The 19,850-nt window shown below is 40.7% G+C and overlaps 2 protein-coding genes across 2 annotated transcripts in view; both read left to right on the top strand.

The window, feature by feature from the left end:
* Nucleotides 1-8,430, top strand: part of LOC128261022 (pneumococcal serine-rich repeat protein) — a 51,987-nt gene extending 43,557 nt beyond the window's left edge. Inside the window, 5 exon segments of the mRNA XM_052994432.1 lie at nucleotides 1,427-1,549; nucleotides 2,380-3,818; nucleotides 3,879-4,597; nucleotides 6,180-6,541; nucleotides 7,199-8,430. Of these exon segments, the coding sequence (XP_052850392.1) occupies nucleotides 1,427-1,549; nucleotides 2,380-3,818; nucleotides 3,879-4,597; nucleotides 6,180-6,541; nucleotides 7,199-8,116 (3,561 nt within the window). The 3' untranslated portion in view covers nucleotides 8,117-8,430.
* Nucleotides 8,431-12,844: 4,414 nt separating this feature from the next.
* On the top strand, nucleotides 12,845-19,133 carry LOC128261015 (WSCD family member CG9164). The gene is given in 7 exon segments (XM_052994421.1): nucleotides 12,845-13,383; nucleotides 16,061-16,213; nucleotides 16,854-16,929; nucleotides 16,932-16,979; nucleotides 17,051-17,419; nucleotides 18,174-18,394; nucleotides 18,396-19,133. Coding segments are annotated over 6 exon segments (951 nt in total). The 5' UTR covers nucleotides 12,845-13,383; nucleotides 16,061-16,078; the 3' UTR covers nucleotides 18,498-19,133.
* Nucleotides 19,134-19,850: the final 717 nt, after the last annotated feature.

Below are 19,850 nucleotides of genomic sequence, written 5' to 3'. Positions count from 1 at the left end.
AAAACCGCACAGTCACAACCGCAGTTACAGCCACCGAGTTACACAGCTCTTTTGTTTTTCTTTTCCACTTAACTTTCACGTACCTGAGCCACCCACCCTCCACGTAACTTTCACCCACCCACAGCCCACAGCCCACCACCCACCACCCACTCACCTTTGCTCGACTTTCGTTTTCACACCATCGGGTGGCAGAGCCCACTTACCACCCACAAGGCATTAAATGGTTTTTCACCACAAGCAAACAAACAGAGCATTGAATGAACAGCTTGGCAAATGCAAAAACAAACCCAACCCAACAAACAAACAAATAAACAAACAAACACTTAGACAAACCAACAAAGAGACAAATGGAAAACAGTCTGAAGCCTGGTGTATCTGCGATACTGATTATAGTCACACACCAACCACCCACACAGCCACACACCACACTTGCATATGTGTACATTGTTTCGACTCCATTGTAATGCAGTTTGTACAAGTTGTTAGTGCACCTTCAGATCCACCTAAGATAAATGAGCTAGTTTCAAAGATCTTCATCATTGCAATCAAGCACGTTATGCAATAAAAGCTTTAGCTGCCAACCAAACAGCTCTCTCTCTCTCTCTCTCTGTTTATATTCCTTTTGAGAAGAGACAACTGTGGCTAAATATGTATATTATTTTATAACATTTGCTACATAATGTTGATACCTAAATCTGTTCCACATTAAGTACTAATAGAGAATACAATACTTGAAATATGAAGCTGGCAAATTGAGCGACAGGCACTATGAAGTATTGGATCAATTAACGCATTTTGTTTAAAATTTTAAAACAAGTCATGGTATTCGAAAAACGCCATAATCAACTTTAAGATTAAATATTGTAACGAAATTTTTTTTTTAGGGATATATATATATATATATATATATTGTGGAAAGGCTAATAATTGCCCGTTCTATGTCATTTTTTTTCGGCTATTAACTTGAGCTTATCTAGATGCTTTCAATAGTTCCCTGCTTCCGCTTAGTAAACAAGAAATGTTCTTCCCTTTTAATTTACAAATAATACATACATATATATATATATTTGTATATTTATATATATTTATATACATATATATAGACAATGAGCTGGATTCTCTGAGATACGAAAATCGGCAGAGAGGAGTACAGAAATTCCGAATACAAAGGACACTATCGCTGACATTGCCCACTTGTATCATGATTTATTTTGCATTTATCGTTTTACTTTGGCTTAGCATCCGAAATGATTAACGCCCGATCCAGAAATTCGTGTTGTATGTAATTATCCCCAGCTCCTAAACAGTAGTTTTGTATGTGTCTTTATGTGTCTTGCACTAGGATCGCGAAGAGCGAGCTGTTAAGTCCACACCACCACAGAAATCTCCACCTCACTCACATGTAACGTGTACGTTATCGCCGCAGGAATCGATCCAGGAGGAGCCCGAACGCGAGTTCAGCGAAGGCTTTCCCCTGATCCAGCGACTGCAGCAATTGAAAATAAAGAACGAGCCGCAGGTCAACGCCGCCGAACCCGGCGTCGTCATGGTAAAGCAAAAAAACAAAAAAAAAAACAAAAAAAAAAAAAACCAAATAAAAATAATTAACCAGATATATGTAGACACAACACAGAAATCATACTCTTTGTAATTTGGTTGTCAGATAGTGATTTCTGACTTTAACCCCATATCAAAAGTAAAATTAACCTGAACTATTTAGAAACCGAAACGCAGTAATCTAGTTAAATTCCTATTTATCATGTTCTGCCTGACTTAAGTGTGAAATTTAAGCCTTAAAGAGGAATTTCCTACTTAAAGCTCACATTACACAAAGTTTAAAAACAGTTAAAAATGCTAACCTATTGTAAATTTAGCGGGGTAAACTACACCAACTAGTGGAATAGTAAATACTGTAAATATTTTAATGCTGAGTTACACATAAATTAGTTGGGTATTAAAATCACTCATAAGAAGTATAGAAAAGAGGATATTATTTAATAAGCGATTTAAAAACCCTATTAATTTCTGTAGTACCCATATTAGGTGTAGGACCCACAATATGCTTTAATATAAGTCTACAAAATATCCCTGTGTTTTTACCTGTGCCATCAATCTGACTAAACAGTGTTAGAAGATATTCCTGACGGCTGATTTCTCATTCTCCGGTTAACATAAATGTGGCGGTTAGACTACAGAGCCATTGGTTAACCGGAGAAGTAAGCTAACAATTGGCTAACAGGAGTATGAGAAGAAGACTCATCATTCATTGCTCTTTGACGTTCTATTAACACACCCAATCCTCTTCTTTTTTCTAAACTTCTAAACTGGCACCTAACCCGATGCTGATCCGATCCGATTCGATCCGATCCGATCACCCAGGTCAACACGCCGCCCAATATCAGCAGCAAGATAGACTCGCATTTCGGGGCCGCCCAGGCAGGAGGATCCATACCGATGCCAGGGGCCAATGGTGGCCTCTCGGCGCCGGGACAATCGCTGACGGTGGCCCAGATCAAGCCCATCATGAAGGTGTCGTTCAAGCAGAAGATCCAGCAATTGCAGGGAGGAGTGAGCAGCTCGCCGTCGCCGAGTACGGGAGCCATAGCCAAAAAGGAGCCACCCAAGTCCCTGGCCCTGGTGGCCAAGCATGGAGCAGCCTCCGATGATGCAGTGGCCACATCAGGACTGGGATTGGGATTGGGGCTGGGGCTGGGTGTGGGAGTGGGAATGGGAGTGGGTGTGGGAATGGCAGCTGGCGGCTCTGGCATAGCCACCATATCGAAGCGGGTGATCAAGCCCAGCCAGCGGATGGCCACGCCCCTGCAATCTGACACGGACACCGACGGGACGCCCATCAAGCCGTGGTCCAAGCTGAAATTGGCCACCCTGATGTCTTCCAGCTACACCAGCCTGACCAACTGTTCGCCCGACGAACTGGCCTCGCCGCTGAAGAACTACTCGCTGAGCAACATACCGCAGCAGATGGAGTCGGCGCACCCACGACCACGTCACCACAGTGCCCGGAGCAGCGCGAGATCACCGCGTCACGGCCATGGCCATGGCCATGTGCATGGACATGGGCATGGGCACCATCACGGCGGACATGGGCCCGGCCCAGGGCAGAGCTGCTCGAGTACCCTCTGCTCGTCGGCCAGTCTGGTGAATCCGTTGGCCAGTACGGCGGCCAGCGCCAAGAGAGACTGCCTGCGGCTCCAGAAGCCGGAGCAGCACCTGCCCGACGGCGAACTCACAGAGCTGGGCGGCAACGGGCGGAGGAAGCTGTACCAGAGCGTGTTCGATCTGTCGCCGGAATACTGCGGCCTGCCGTTCGTCAAGCGTTTGAAGATCCTCAACGAGCGCCAGAAGCTGGCCGAACTGGAGCGAGCCCTCCAGACGCGAAGTTTCAGCCTGGACTGCTCCAAATCGGGGCCGGACAGCAAGGTGCCCATCACGGAGTCACTGTATCGCTGCTACAGCGATACCTCCGGCATCTATTCGCAGTTCCTCAGTACGTACGAGTCGACCACCAGCTCCACCTCGATATCCACCAATACGTCTGCATCGGCATCCGCATCCGCTTCGGCATCCGCATCCGCATCGGCATCCGCATCCGCATCGGATAGCAACTCCAGGCAACTGCAGTATGTGCCACTGCCACTCAGTCCCGAATCCAATGAGACTGTGGAACGGCGCAAGCTGAAGAGTATACTCAAGAAGCTGCAGCAGCAGGAGGAGATGGTGGTGGTGTCGGCGCCGGGGTCGAAGGTCACCCCAAAGGGGCTGGGCCAGGGCCTGGCGGCGGAGCCCACCTTGGAAGGGTACGTGGCTAGGCACAGTAAGCTCTTGAAGAGTGTAACCTTCCATTCCACTCTTTCCAGCCCGCCCGCCAGTGCCAAGGAGGAATGTCCTTCTCCCTTCGGCGGCGCTGCGGCGATCGGAATGATATCGTTGAATAATAATGGTAGCGGTACGGGTACGGTTACGGTTACGGGTAATGCTAACGGTAATGCTAACGGTAATGGTAACGGTAACGGTAACGGTAATGGTAACGGTAACGGTAATGATCCGGTTAATAAAGCTAGTTCGAGTGCGCGTGTAACGAGCAACAAGAGTAGTGCGCATGCGAGTTCACCATCGGTATCGGTGGCATTTCCGTTTCCGGTTGCGCCGGGGCCACACGCACACGCACAGCCACTTCCGCATCCGCATCCGCTTCCGCTGGCAACCGAAGCGAATGTCTGGTCGCCGACGTTGACGTTGGTAACGCCCACGAATTCGCCGCAGGAGAGCTACGCGTTTCCCGCTCAACTAAGGGATCCGGGCGATTTGGGAATGGGCGGACTCGTTGGTGGCGTTGGCACCGTCTCAGCGTCGTCGTCTTTGCCAGTCGAATCAGTTGGAACAGTTGGATCAGCTGCATCCGCATCCGCATCTGCATCTGCATCCGCATCCGCCTCGTATGTCGTGGAGTGCTCCTCGTCGTCGAATCAGATCCTCCATGCCCAGTCAACAACTGATTTGAATTTGAATTTGCAGCTCAGGCAGAACACGACCACCAGTGCGATGGGCGGACCGGGCTCAGGGCCCCGGCTCGAAGGTAAATATATCAGCTTCAGATCGAGCTTAATACATATATATATATAGCAACCAGAACAAGAGCAACGCTTGTCACCTTCCCCAGAAAAGCAATAACCAAAGATAAACAATTAAAAACACTGTATGTAATTTATATCTTTCTCTATCTCTGAGCAACTTTCTTCAAACTGAAAACACTTGCGCATGTGTGCGAGCCACCCACTTGAACTCAAACAATAAGAACTTTCTTTTTCGCTTTGCCCTGCTTTCTCAAAACTCTCCTTCAACCTATTTGTCTAACCGATTTGATCAAAACCTAACGAAACTCTTTGCATGATAGAAAACGCTTAACATGAACTGTAAGAATGTCCCTAAAAACACCTAAACTTTGAAATACATTACCTTACCTAAATTAACTTATAACAAGTCCCATTTAACGTAAATTATATTACTTAAAACTTTTTCTATATATAGCTATATGAGTTGTTATAATTATTTTATCTCATGAGTCTATTCTTTTTTTTCGATCTGGAAACTTATTACGTACAAATAATTTTTGACCATGTCAAAAAGCGTTTTGTTTAACTCTGCCTTAAAAACATAGCCTCATTATACTACTTTACTTTTAAAATTAATGTTTTGCTACTTAATCTTAATATAATCTTTTTGATCATGCAAAACTTTCTTAAACTCTTCTGCAAAGACTTTCTTTGAGACACAAACATTAACTTTGAGAACTTTTAAGTTTCAACTTTTAAAATATTGATTTTTGTAATGCTAATGTGTCTGTGGAAGTGGCCATGAAAAATGTCCCTACCAGAATTTTTCAATCACACCCTCCCAAGGCTGTGCCCATAATTCAAGTAGAACCCTCAAGTCCACCAGAGTAAATAATAATAATGATTGTTAAAAACACGGAATGTGCCTAGATCGGAGAAGCATTTCAGCTGATGTGCCTTGGGATCGGAATGGAATGAAACGACCGCCATGATGGATGCTTAAGTCTTTGAGAGCATGTAACTCAGCCAGCACAGAACACACAGCCACACTTTGCCAATGCTTTTGTACATAAATATCGAACGTAATTAAGCCACAAAGAACACGATCGTATATGTATATACTATATAGAGATCTGAGCTTTGAAGGAGCCGATGTGCAACACTTGTATGGTAATGGGAATGAGAATGTAAATAATTGTCACCGATATACGTATGTATTGATGCCAATGCAGATGGAACTACACAATTATTTGCTTATCAGTCTGTCCGAACAAAAAAAAAAACAACAAAAAACCCCTTGCCCAACAAACTATTCATCTGCATTGGTATTCAGAGCTTCGGCCATCGAACTCAAACTGTATTTCTTTGATAAAAACCGATTCGGAGTGCGATCACCCAAGTATGTAGTGCCAAAAAACGCTTTAACACCCACAGCCTAATTTGATGTAGTTAAACTCTGGACAAATCCTATTGAATGTCATGACCCACCTTCCCCTCGCCCTCGCCCTCGCCCGACACAAAGAACCCATATATGTATATCAGTCCCTTTTGGTCCACCCTAAATGTTCCACGTACTCACAACGATGTGTGATCTTGCTTTTAAAGGCTTCCCGGAGGCACAGGACTACTTCAATCAGATCCTCAGCGGCATCAACCACGTGATCAAGACGCACATGAACGAGATGCACTCCAAGTTCGAGACGCAGTTCTCCAGCATGGCGGGCGAGGTGAGGCGCCGCGATGCCATCATTGCCCAGCTGCAGCTCAAGCTGCGCTCCATCGAGGGCAAGGCCACCACGGCTCCGGTGGCTTCCGGATCGGCATCCTCCACTTCCGGCACCCTGGTGCTGCCACTCAGCCGGCGCCAGAAGCGCGAGAAGATGTCCCAGCTGTCGGTGGACGATGATGAGCCGCCCGAGGAGGAGGACAACAGCAGTTCGGGATCGTCGGCGGAGCTTCTGTTCATGGTGGGTTCTTGTTAATCGAAAAGAAAACTCCGATATTATATATCGAATAAAATTTCACACCGAAAAAATCGAATTGTTCATATATCAAAAGTTATAAAATCGAAAACTTTCAAAATTTGTATTTTATTTAAAATTTTTAAAAGGAAGGAAATCGAATATTTTGATATGTCTATTATAAAAATCGACTTTTAACATTTATAAAATAGTTATTATAAATAACATATTTAAGCATCGATATTTTATGCCGAAATACTAGAGAAGTATATCAAAAAGGAAGCCCCGAAATGATATATCAACGAAAATATCCACAAGAATGTATGTTGATATGTAACATGATTTATTTTAATAAATATTAAAGGCCAAAAATGATGTTTATCGATAAGAAAACTCCTATAAATATACTAATCCCATACGTATATAACACTTCATATCATATCGAAAAAACCGAATCGTTGCATCTTAAGTTGTACTTTGACTTTTTATTGTTCAATTTTAAAATTAAAAATAATGAAATTTTTTTATATAAATCAATAAGTATGCAATAATTAATTAACTCGTTGATTATCGATGTTGAAGCTTGAAGTGTTTTCTGCCACTTTATATTGTACATATGTAAATTTGAACATTCGTTTAATCCTGCCCCCTGACTTGTTGCAGCGCGGTGATTCCCTGGACACGGTGTTCACCTCATCGCCGCCCATCCAGGGCGGCAGGCGCAGCATATCGCCGGGTCCGAGTCGGCACCATGCGGCCTCGGCGAACGCCCTCAACTGCCCCAGCAGCTACTACGGAGGACCCGGAGGCTCCTTCTCCCTGAGCTCCCGGCACGCCCAGAGCCATCCCAGCTTCTACTCCGGCCAGGGCAACGGACGCAGTGGCCGCAGTGGCCAAAGTGGCCGCAGCAGTGGCTACGGCTACCATCGCGAGTGGAGCGGCGGGGCGGACAGCATGGGCAGCCTGGGCATGGGCATGGTGGCCGATGTCACGGGCAATCTGGCCCGCCTCTCGGACAGCGTCATCCTGGACATCGGCGAGAGCTCCAGTTCGAGCTCCTCCTCCAGCAAGATCAATATGGCCGAGGTGGATGACGACGACGACGACGAGGGGGAGGAGGAGGGTCCGGCGGCACTGCATCCCCGAGAGGATGAGGATATGGATGAAAGCGGTGGTGGCGGTAGTGGTGGTGGAACGGCAAGCCACAACGACTGGGAGGTGCAGATGCTGGCCGCCGAAATGGAGCGGCAGGAGCGGCGCAAGCGGGGTCACTCCCTGTCCGACAATCTGGGCGAGCTGAAGCACTGCAGCACGTTCCTGCGACGTCGCCGGAAGTTCAGCGACACGGAAACGGAGTTCAGTGAGACGGACATGGAGCACGAGCAGCAGCTGCAGGGCAGCTCCATAGATCCGGCTGGATTGGGAGCCTCCGCCTCGGGAGGAGGCTCCACCTCGGCGGGACACCAGAGCGGCAGCCAGCGGCCGCGGGCCTCCAGCTTGGACCAGTTCAACCTGCGCTACGGCATCGGACGCGGCATCTTTAAAGCAATGAGCATCGACCGTGATAAAGACAAGCTTTGAGAACTATAATCACGACCAAATCCAACCCGATCCCGATCCCGATCCCGATCACGATCCCCAAGCCAACCAGAAGCAAGTTCAACCGCAGTCAACCAATAAGCAATGGAATTCGGACAGTATTACCATGGTACAAGAACTAGGTATATATATATATATATTATATACAAAACTAAGGAGATGTGAGGACATATAGATCTATATTCTATATATGTTTAGCCCTAACGAACCCCCCAAGCAAAAAAAAATCGTTATATACAGATATACACATATAAAGTAAAACCCGAATGAGATATATATATATATATATATATATATATATATATATATATATATATAACAAATGTAGAATTAACGGAAACAACTACTACTAAAAACCGAGAAACAACACACAAATAGCCAGAGAGTGTTCCCACCCCTGTTCCAATTACAATTAATTTAGCTTTCTTAAATCGCATCTTTGTTGTCATCCCTATTGAATGCCCTTGCAAATATAAGTACATTTAAGCCGGAGTTTATCTTTGTCCGCTTTAGAAACTGTCGACGATAAACCTCTAAAGCTGAATGAAATTAATCACTGATTATAAAACTTGTAACTGTTTAAAATTCTTTTTAAATGTTTAGGTATCATTTATTATATCCTAAATTTGTATTCACTCATTCATTTGTCCGGTAGCTGTCCGCTTAATAGAATTTTTCCTTATAATTTTTAAAATCTATTTACTATAATATTTAGCCATGTTTAAAAGCCTTATTTGATTAATCTATTTGTAGTGATTAATAACCAATTATAGTTTGCAAGTGGACTCAAAGACTCGGTCTACCGATTGTAGATACTCGTTCATATTATTTTTTTTTTCGAAATTGCCAAAAATTTGCAAAATGGTGTGCGTGTGTGTGGGTGTGACCCTGTGAGAGAGTGTATGTGTGCGAGCAAGAGAGCACGAGAGATGATAATTCCCACATTAAACCGTCCTGAAAAACGTCCATGCCACGATACGCATGTTTATTCATTTATCTGTATCTCTGTATCTGCTACCAAATCTGCATTTGTATCTGCATTCTAGTCATCTCGATCTGAACCTAAATCGCCATAGTTAGGTGTATTGCTCAGTTGCTCGTTTAATTCGCGGACGGCGGGGGCGTGGGTCTCTCTACAGATGTATATACCTCCTATTGTTAGAGACTATGAAACATATATACATATATATTTTAAGTACGTACATATATACACAGAAATATACATAGTTATATATCTATATATGAACTAGTGTAATGAAAACCGAAAGCTTTAATAACTTATATAGAGAACTATTTAAGAAACGTTTTAAATACTTATCGATTCGGACAAATGTTTTGAAATAGAACAGGCCAACACCCACTCCCAAAATCCAACAAATAAGCAAACAAACAAACAAACAAACAAACAAACAAGTAAACACAGAAAACACAAAAAACACACATAAAGCATACACCTGCATACGATTATCTAAATATAGAGCCTATAATATGCATAGATTAGCGATTTACTTGTTGAACACCCTCGGCTCGAGCTGTTAGGCCTTTCTAAGCGTTAGTCGAACCTATCGAAAAACTTAGACTAGCCACCTGCTCGATTCCCCACGCCCATGCATTCGTTCGGTTTCGTTCACCTAATCTCACGCTTGCCCTTTGACCTCAAGCCCCACTAACTAGAGACACTATCTCGCTTTAAGAAAGGCAACTCTAGCTCTTAAGTAGCTTAGTGCAGTTCAAGATCAATTTCGTATCCAGATCGAGTCCGTCGCACCGCCCACAAAAAAAAATGTATCTGATGACCAGGCGGGTAACACGTTTGTTGATTGTTGTTGATTGTTTTGCTTTGATTTCTCGTTGCTCTGAACTAATTGCTTCACTAAGAACAGTCCTAGATGCACTCACTAATCAGCCGGTAGAGTCCGTAGAGAAAAGTTAGACACCCAACTCTAGAGTTTTGTAGTTTCAACTAGCCGCTAAAAGGATGTTAAGCTGTACTCAAGCCACTTACTATCGCTCTGGCCATCTTGGCTATCGATAACTATCGTACTGTATTTAGCGCACTAAGACACACTCTCACACACAGCTACACAAACACACAAAAACGTACAAAACCTTATTGAAGAAAGCCGAGGAAGTCAACCTCACAGATACTTTATCTACTCGAATATGTAACTTTTACACAGATAGGGAAACACTAAAATTTGAGGTGAGCTTAAGCAGTAATCTGTCTTTCTCGATGGTTTTGCACAAAAACATCGATAATTACCGATTATTAGTTAGCATCATGACTGTTTGAAAAGAAACACGATTATTTATTAAGAATTCACATAAACTTGTATTGTTGCAATATTTTTTGACCTGCACAAAAGTTGTGAATTTTCTAGTATTTCCAAAATTCGACTTTCAGTACAAAATACTTCTTATTTGACTATTTTAAAAATACGAATATAGATTTAATATTTTCTTTAAAAAAAATTAAATCGCAATATATTTCAAATAGTTGTGAAACCTTAACGAATCATCGACTTTCCCTTTAAAGCATGATTTCTCCACCACTAGTCCACGTGCACAGCTAGAAACAAAACCTGAAATTCAAGGAACAAATTCCCAAATGGGTTCAATATAACAAAAAACCTTAGCTACAAAGAGTACACAAATATGCAACAACTTAAATGGGTCACAGCCAGCTAAGCAGTCCAACTAATTGTAATAAGACAAACGACAAGCACAACACTTATGTAATTCAAAACACAGCCAGAAAATGATGGAGCTGAAGAAGTAACTCTATAAGAATTTGATTTACTCGTTTACCGGGTTTCTTTGTTGAAGGCCAAGTTTGAACGCCAAGGAAAACCATTTAAATTGAATTACATACGCCAGGGACCACAAAATGTTTTTTTGTCTCTTTTTTATAAAACGTGTAGACACAAAAGGAAAACCTAGCAAATCTAATGATAATAATGCCATAACAAGCAAGTGTTATTGACCAGAAGGTAGCCGTCATATAATCATCGATAAACCTTTAGCCAGGCACCCATTATAAGCCCATCCCCGATATGAAATACTACCAAATATGCATATGTATGTCTAACTGATTTCGTACGTACCACTCACTCTCGGTTCAATTGTTGTCAGCCAACGAAAATCTCTGTGAGTCAATTATGTATATGGATCATTTTTAATCGATTGTTTTTAATAAGACGCCAGACCGATTATGACCTACTATGTATTGTACTATATTGCATTGAATACCGCGGATTGTTGTCGTTGTTGATTTTAAATTTTAAATTGCTCGTCTTTAAGTTACCGATATTTTTGTACATTAGTTTAAGGTAGCGCATAATGAGTCCCACGAGTCTAGAGTAAATTCCTATATAAATGTATAAATACATATATTTTTTTTTCTCCTAATTGCTAATTTCGCAATGTTGACGGAATACGCAACAGAATGTACTTATAGTAAAATTATACGCAAAGATAATTTAAACTAAACTAAATGGAACTAAGCCCCAAGCAAAACGAAACAAAATAAAACCAAAACAAAGAAATTAGCACATGTTAAAGAAGCGCAAATAAAAGTGAAATAAGACAACAAATTTGACAACAAACTTGCCTTCGGTTGCGAGTTACTTTGTAGTGTGCCAAATCTACATCATATCAACTTTTACTCACCACAAGGTATGATGTTGCTGCAAAATAATACGAACCTAGATACAAACACTTAATGAAACCAAGACAAACCGATGCAAGTCAAGCAAAATCCCGTGCAACCAAGGTGAAATATGAAAGAAAAAACGAAGCAAACAAAACTTATTTAAATAAAAGAGAAAAAATTACAAAAAGAACAATTTTATTTGGTTGGGTAACCTTTTTTCTTTGGTTTCCCACTTGTTTTAAACGTAAAGCAATTTAGTTAGAGAAAAAAAAAACTCTTTTGGAATTGCTTTAAAATTATAGATGTCCGTCTAGTTTTACTATATTTATATATATATTTTAATTAATTAATTTTTTTTTAGCTAACAAACACTCTTAAAACACTACCGCAGTATTTATAATTCAGCTTCAGTGCGCAATGTGTGTGTGTTTATGAAAGCCTAGTTTAAATAATAAACATCGAGGACCCCAACCGATTCACCGATTTTAAGCACTTTCCACTTTCACCTGAATTTATTTGACAGTCATGTCAACTCTCTTCGTCTGCCTAGCATTTTTTGGTTTGCTTCTTAGATAAGTAAACTTTCATTTATGTAGGTTCACAGTATAATGCATATTTTAAAATAACTGAACGAATAACCAAAGAGTTACAAAAATATGTATTATTAGTTGTTAGACATATTGCTTTTTTCCATTGAAATATTTAAAATATTAATTTGCACATGATAATCTAAGGTAATTGTATTTAATTTTCAATAATTTGTGTTACTTTCGTAACACTTATAAACTAAACTAATCAGCGCATTATAGGAGAAATACTATGCTTAATGCATACATATTTTCAAAGCTACTAGACTCTTTGTTGTAAATTGATTGCAAGCAAACTTCGGCCACCTATGGAGCGTTCTGGGAAACTATGTGATAGATCGGGGCCTGCGCACAGCCCAAAAATAAGCTGGCCAGCTGATTTAGAAAAAAAAGGGGTGGATGGCGGAACTTTCAAGTGCGGTGGCAACGCCACTGAAAAATGAGCTTTCGTTCATCCCCCAAAACTCGATGTTGATGCTGTTGTGCTGTGGATTCCGCTTCTTCTGCCGCTCCGAGGGCAGAAATTCTCGGACACGGAGCACGCAGCACACAGCACACAGCACGCTCCGCCATTCAGCGAGCAACATTGCGCATACGACGTGTGGTCCGAGTGGCATAAATAAATAGTTCACATTTGTTTTGCTGCTGCTGCTGCCCGTTTTTTGTTTGTTTGGCACTGTTGGCGATTGTTGTTGTTGCTGCTGCTGCCGTTGGATTTTTTTTTGTTTTTTTTCTGTGATTTTTTTGCGGTGTGTGCGTGTGTGTGTGTGTGTGTGTGTGAGTGAGTGTGTGTATGCTTGCTATTTGGCATTATTGATAGCAAATCGCGAAAATGGGAGACTTGTGATTCGCCATTCATCAGCAGCTCATAGATTGCGAGTTTTCGTGTGACATGTAGCTGGTTTTTTTTTTTTTTTTTGTTGGGGATTCTGGGCGTGTGTGTGTGTGTGTGCGTTAGTTGAGGGAGTGGTGAAAGGGGCAAAAAGGATCCGGATTCGGAATCGGTATCGGTAAGTTTTTCACCAAACATTCACACAAATGCTGAATGTAGCATCAGCGATTCGTTCGCAGACCTATTGTTTATTTGATCTCATGCATTGTTTTATGCCACATTGCCTCCCCCCGATGTGCTTGTTTTTGATTATTCTGCACATTTGTTTGGCTCTGGTCGCGCAATCAAAATGCATATTTATGGCGATGGGGGGAACTCCCCCATTTTTTCATTTTTTCATTCCTTTTATATTGTTTGTTGAAGGCCTGGGAACCGCCTGTAAGCATTATGTAAACCTGTGGGCTGGGTCGTTCCACCTGCGATGGTTCCGCTGTTCCGCCGTTCTGATGGCTGCGCTAATGTGCGTGGCTTTTGTCTGATTTATGCCGCAAAACAATCAAATTATTGCCAGCCAACCCCTTTCGACCACCGCGTAGCCCATTTTTTATGATATTTCTCTATTTCCTTTTTGCGGCTGCCGAGCCATTTCATTACACAGCCCCATGCATGCACTGAGATAAATTAAAACATAATTGGAAACACCATCAAGTATTTTAGTGGTATAAAACCGTCTTCGTTTTTATCAGAACAAAAAGGTTAAGCAAAATACATTAAATAATTTATTATCATATCAAATGTATTGCATGTGCTTTCAACATAACGAATCATGAAGACTTGATGCTTGTTTCATACATATTTCAGATAATTTATTTTGTATAAGCCAACAGTTATAAAAATTAGTTTTTTAATTGTTTTACAAACATTTACTTAGATACAAATGTATGCTCGCATATCTTTATTTGCTTCTAGTAAGTTCTTTGTAATCTATAAATTTTATGTATTACTTTGAAACATTTGAATTAGCTAAAATGTTTATAAAATGTTTGGCACTTTATAATTAATATCATTTTATATTTTATTAATAATTTGTATAATTTTAGTAATATCTAAAAGAACTATTTAAGCTAATAATAATTAATAATGATAATAATTTTTTTTTTTTAACTATTATACCGACTTTACTATTTTTCCCCAGTGCACGTTCAGCTTTCCTATTTTTTATGCCGCTCTCCTTTTTTCGCCTTGGGTTTTCTTTTTGTTTGCGTCTTGTTTCAGCGTTGAACTAGTTTTTGGGCCACCACCGCCAACGTGGTGGGGTGGGTGGTTCAAGAAGTTCCGGGGTGGCGTGCGGTTCTCTTCCGCGGTCTTCCGGGGTGGAGTACCATATCTTATATCATCATCAGCCAGCGGCTTTTTCGACGGGATCCGCTGCTGTTGGCCCGTCCAAAGTTTGTCGGTGCCTCAACGATTCCGCAGGCCAAGGACGAGGACTCTTCGAGCGCCCCTCGCCGCCTTTGCCCAGCTGTTGCATAAATTTTCGCATTTAGTGTGTGCCATGCATGTGTGTGTGTGTGTGTGTGTGTATGGGGTGTCCTTTTGCGGATTTCGTAAGCGTTTTATGCAGCTCAAGGAATTCCGTTGAAGGCATGACAAGGCTTTTATTCTCTTGTTCTCTTACCCCCCTCGATGCCCTTTTCTAAAGGGTGTTTAGGGCTTTATTAAGAAGTGTTCTCCAGAATAAGTCTTTTCTCATCCGAACAAGTCTAGATTATCTTTCATCACGGTCTGAAAGGTGGCTTTTGTTGCATTCACTATTTAATGAAGGTCTTAAGAGATATTTACAATGCTTACATCATTATTTTTAACCGTTTTTAATCATTATAATTAAATATAAAAGCTTTGAAAAGTTTCTGCAGTTTGAACTGCATTAAAAATGTTTACATATACAAATACTTATGTTTGTACTCTCTTATTCAAAACTTTTTCCTAGCAATTTTTCTCTCTTTAATTTCATTTAGTTTCTTTTTTAGATATTTATTACCAGCAATTACTTAAATTTTGTTAAATGCTTAAAACCTACCAGATATTTTTTTATTAATAAAGTTTAGTATGGTTTTGGTATGAATATTTTACTTCTTAGTTTTTATTATACGCACTTTTTAAAGATGTTCGTACAGCTATTATTATGAAGATTTGCATATATTACATTTCTTATTTTATAATTTTCTTTAATGGGGTGTCGTCCCCTAGTAATAAAAGAAACTTATTTTCTCTACCCCTAATGATTTGGAACTGTGCGATTATTGAGAATCAGTCACCGGAGACCTTTATCAACATGAACGAAAAGATATCAATCATTTTGGCCCCCAAGCATTAAGTAAGAGTATATTTTGTTTCGTGCCCTCAATTTTTTCACTGGGTTCTCCTCAGTTTTCATTTGCAACCCAAACTCAAGTGCTCCCTGTTTCCGCTTTTGTCACTGCTGGCACTGCGGGGTTGTCGGGGTTACCAAGTCGGTAATTCCGGGCCCATTTGGCCAGGTTAGTCAAGTCAGCCAAGTCACCCAAGTTAGCCAAGTGAGTGCTCGCGGATATGGACATGAAAATGGCTTCTGTTTTTTTTTTTCTGGTCCTTTGCGCATTTGTTTCGTTGTCATAACAAAATCAACAAAAAAAAAAAAAAAAAAAAAACCAAATTGATTCCGCTTCCTCGTCTTTCGACCAGTTAATTGGCTTCATTAATTCGAACATGTTCATTTGAATTATTTTAACATAAACGAGCGGAGCGCATAGCTCTTGCCAGTGCCGCAATGAAACCGCAGTTGATACACCCGATAATCCCGATAATCATTTCAGTAATGCAAAGACGGCGATATGGCACTACAAGGCTGGCGCTTTTTCGGTGTCTCGGCAACCATCATCATCTACATAGGCGGCGTTCTGTTCCTCTCCATGAACAACATTCCCGGCTCGCATCCCAAAAGACCGCGCATCGAACGCTTCGCCGAGGTGAGTCACGAATCTTACAATTTTACATATTTACAATTTTACAATTTAGCGCCAATGAAACACGAGTGCCCTGTGGCATTCAAAGGGAAAAGTACGAAAATAGCTGGGCAAGCTATTACATACCATACTATACACTGGCAGAAAGAAAAAACGATATTAAACGTCTCAAATGTACTTCAATTGTGCGATAAAATAATTACATATACATTTTAAAGACCATTAAAAATACAAATCATAAAATCAAGTGTGCAGCTAGAGTGCCATTAATCAAAGGAATAATTTAATAATTTGGTTTTTAAGATAAAATACAATAATTGAGTGTTGGCGATGCTACAGAAATATTTACAATATTTAAATCACTTTTAACCGAATAACCGAATGAAATAATTGAATTTTTGAGGTCAAATTTTAAATGCGGAACTGAACAGAATAAGACAAATTCTACTTAAATTTTTATCAAATCATACTGAACACTAAGCCCATGTTTACATTTTATCTTGGGGTTTAAATTAAAATGCATTCCAACTATCAGCTGCGAAACTGAACAAAATAAGTTAATATAACTTAACTATTAAACACATCATATTGAACATAAAAGCGCTATTTAAGTGTAATATTTGTTCCGTTTTGTCATCTGCAGTTTCCCAGCTTTCATAGTCCTCGGTTTCCGATGCCCAGCCGCAAGATGACGATACGCTGGTGTCGCGACCTAAAGTACATAATCGAGATCTTCCAATCTACGCGGACTACAAGGCCGACTTCTACAGTGAGTAGTTGAGTTGAGGGATGTGACCTTTTTAACCTCGCTAACCCATTGACCCCACATTGACCCCACAGCGGCCCTGCCCAGCGACGTGAGTGCCGCCCTGCAGTCCCTGCCAGCGCTGACCGCCTTGGCCAGTTTCCCGGGCAGCGGGAACACCTGGCTGCGCTACCTGCTCCAGCAGTCGACCGGCATCCTCACGGGCAGCATCTACAAGGACTACGGCCTGCTGAAGACCGGCTTTCCGGCGGAGAACGTCTGCAACAGCTCAGTATTACTGGTGAAGACCCACGAGTGGGGCAGCAAGGCCTGGGCGCCCTTCTCGAAGGCCATCCTCCTGGTCCGCGATCCCGAGAAGGCCATCATCGCCGAGTTCAATCGCCAGAGTGGCGGTCACATCGGATTCGCATCGCCGGATCGCTACAAGCGCACCAAGGGGAAATGTACGATCTGGCTATGTATATTCTACTAATTAAATCCAATTGCGGCAATTAGGCATTAGAAACTATTATAATAGGCTTATCACCTAATATTTGTGCATACCGACAGGACAAGTTCATTTGATTTCATTTTATTTAAGCGCACAGAAAACTAATACTTAATAGATGTTTGGATAATACATAATTACTCTTAGATATTTTTTCAATGGCTTTATTTTATTAGATACCTATAATGAAAACACTAAAGTGATAATTCCGGAAAATATTATAGTAGGTTTAAGGAACTACAATACTTTAATTTGGAAATATCAATTTAAAAGTTCTCATTATATCAAAATATATAATTCCTTTCAAATCTAAAAATCTTTAAATTAATTAATATATGTTATATAAATATGTAGGCAATGGTCAATTTTAATTTGGATTGGTTTTGTTTTAAAAGGCCATATTGTATAAATTGTATATACCGACATGCATTGCAATTGCATTTCATTTTGATACAATTTTCAAGTTAGATTAGAAGCTATTTTTTAAACAGACTTGAAAACATGTGGGCCCATTTATTAAATATTAAATATTAAGAAAAGTTAAACCCCTTTTTATAAAAGAACATATATTTTAACAGACTTACAAACATGTAGGCCCTTTTAAATGGGGTAAAAAGTTGTCTAGCCCGATAATCATTTCACTTTATGATTTGTTTTTTTTTATTTTTCTAAATTACCTACAATATAAGTAATAGTTTTTCCCATTACAGATTGGCAGCAATTCGTGAGCAACAAGCTCAAGGGCTGGGAGGTGATGAACCTTAGCTGGGCGCGCAACTTCACGGGCAGCATCAAGGTGGTGTTCTACGACGACCTGGTCCACCACACGGAGCGGGAGCTGCGCTCCATCCTGGAGTTCCTGCAGTTCCCGGTCAGCGAGCCGCTGATGCGGTGCGCCATCATGCGGAAGGAGGGCATCTTCCGGCGGAAGAAAACGCCTGCTGTCCTTCGATCCGTACACGGAGTCGATGAGGGCGGAGGTGCAGAACCGGAGGCGGATAGTCTACGGATTGTTGGGGCGCCAGGAGCCGTAGGATTTCCAAATGCACTACTATAAACTCCGGGCAACGAGAGGGGGAATCGAATTCGTACCACCAACACAATACAAGAAAGAAACCGCAAACGAAAATCACAATTGCAACGATGAACAAGGCAACCGGAATTGCAATGCAGCTCATCACGATATGTATCGTAGGACCATAGATCTCACTGGAAGTTTGCAATATAGGTAGTAATGCCCCCGAATAGTCCTGTTTTTAAACCCAAACCCAGATCGTTCCCAATCGTTTGCTGCTCGCTTGGCGCATTAGTTCAAACCTTAGTTTAAACTCTAGGCAAGGTATACCTATATTACGCATTACTTTAGGTTGATATATGTACGTATTTGGTATAGGCTATACAACAAGGTATTATGATTCCTGAACGAATTTATGAAATTCATTATAGGCCATGTTGTGCTTCATCGCTCACCCAAACTCAACTCAACTCAATTCAACTCATCCGCAACTTATCCTTTGATCACGTTGAGGTCCCATTTGGACTATCCTTGTAAAAAGTTTTATACACGACTCTACAATAACTTGTGAAATATTAACGATGGATCGTATTAGACAATTGTACAAAAAACGAAAATCAAAAAATCGAATGAGAAACAATGAAGTGGATTTAAAAACTACAAAATTAAAGTGTGTTTACTTTTGGGTTGGATTTTTTAAGGGATTTAAGGAAATGTCGTTTTGAAAATACTAACAAACCTCCATTCAAAGCTATCAAAAAGAAGCCAACTTTAGTGGATGTTTAAAAAAAGCTTAAAGGACCAAAGCTTTTGGAAAGTCCTTAATAATAGCTTTTTTTTAACTTTCAGGGTCTCTAAGGAAAGCGTCTAGCCTCTGTCTAAACCTGAGGCTTTTGTTAAAGCTTTAAATGTGAAACATACTTTAAAAGCCAAAGCTCAAAGGATTTACATAAAGAGCTTTTTGTATTTTAAAACGAAGGTTTCACACATAGATGGCTGCAGCAATACGAAATTTAGAATTATAAAAAATATGTTAAATTGTTTTTAGAAATCTTTCATAAATTATTGGATGGGTATAAATGCAGTTACAATTTTAAAAACATCTATTTTTTTTAGATTTATTTTGGTAATGTACAGTTATTTGTATAATTGTAACACGAGATTGTTAAATTTATTTTTTGGTAATTCATTAAACATTGTTTTTTCGATAAATATATATATATTTTTTAAAGCAAATTTAAGACCGAAATTTCACTAAAAATTCAATTTTTTTGAGAATGTTTTAACGAAATCTGTTTGATTTTTTAAAATCAGAGAATCCAGTTCAAAGACATAGTGGTCAACGCAAACGCCAATTTTGAGAGGATCTGCC

Source organism: Drosophila gunungcola (genome assembly GCF_025200985.1).
Source record: "Drosophila gunungcola strain Sukarami chromosome X unlocalized genomic scaffold, Dgunungcola_SK_2 000049F, whole genome shotgun sequence".
NCBI lineage: Eukaryota > Metazoa > Arthropoda > Insecta > Diptera > Drosophilidae > Drosophila > Drosophila gunungcola.
This window is presented reverse-complemented; position numbering and strand designations above follow the sequence as displayed.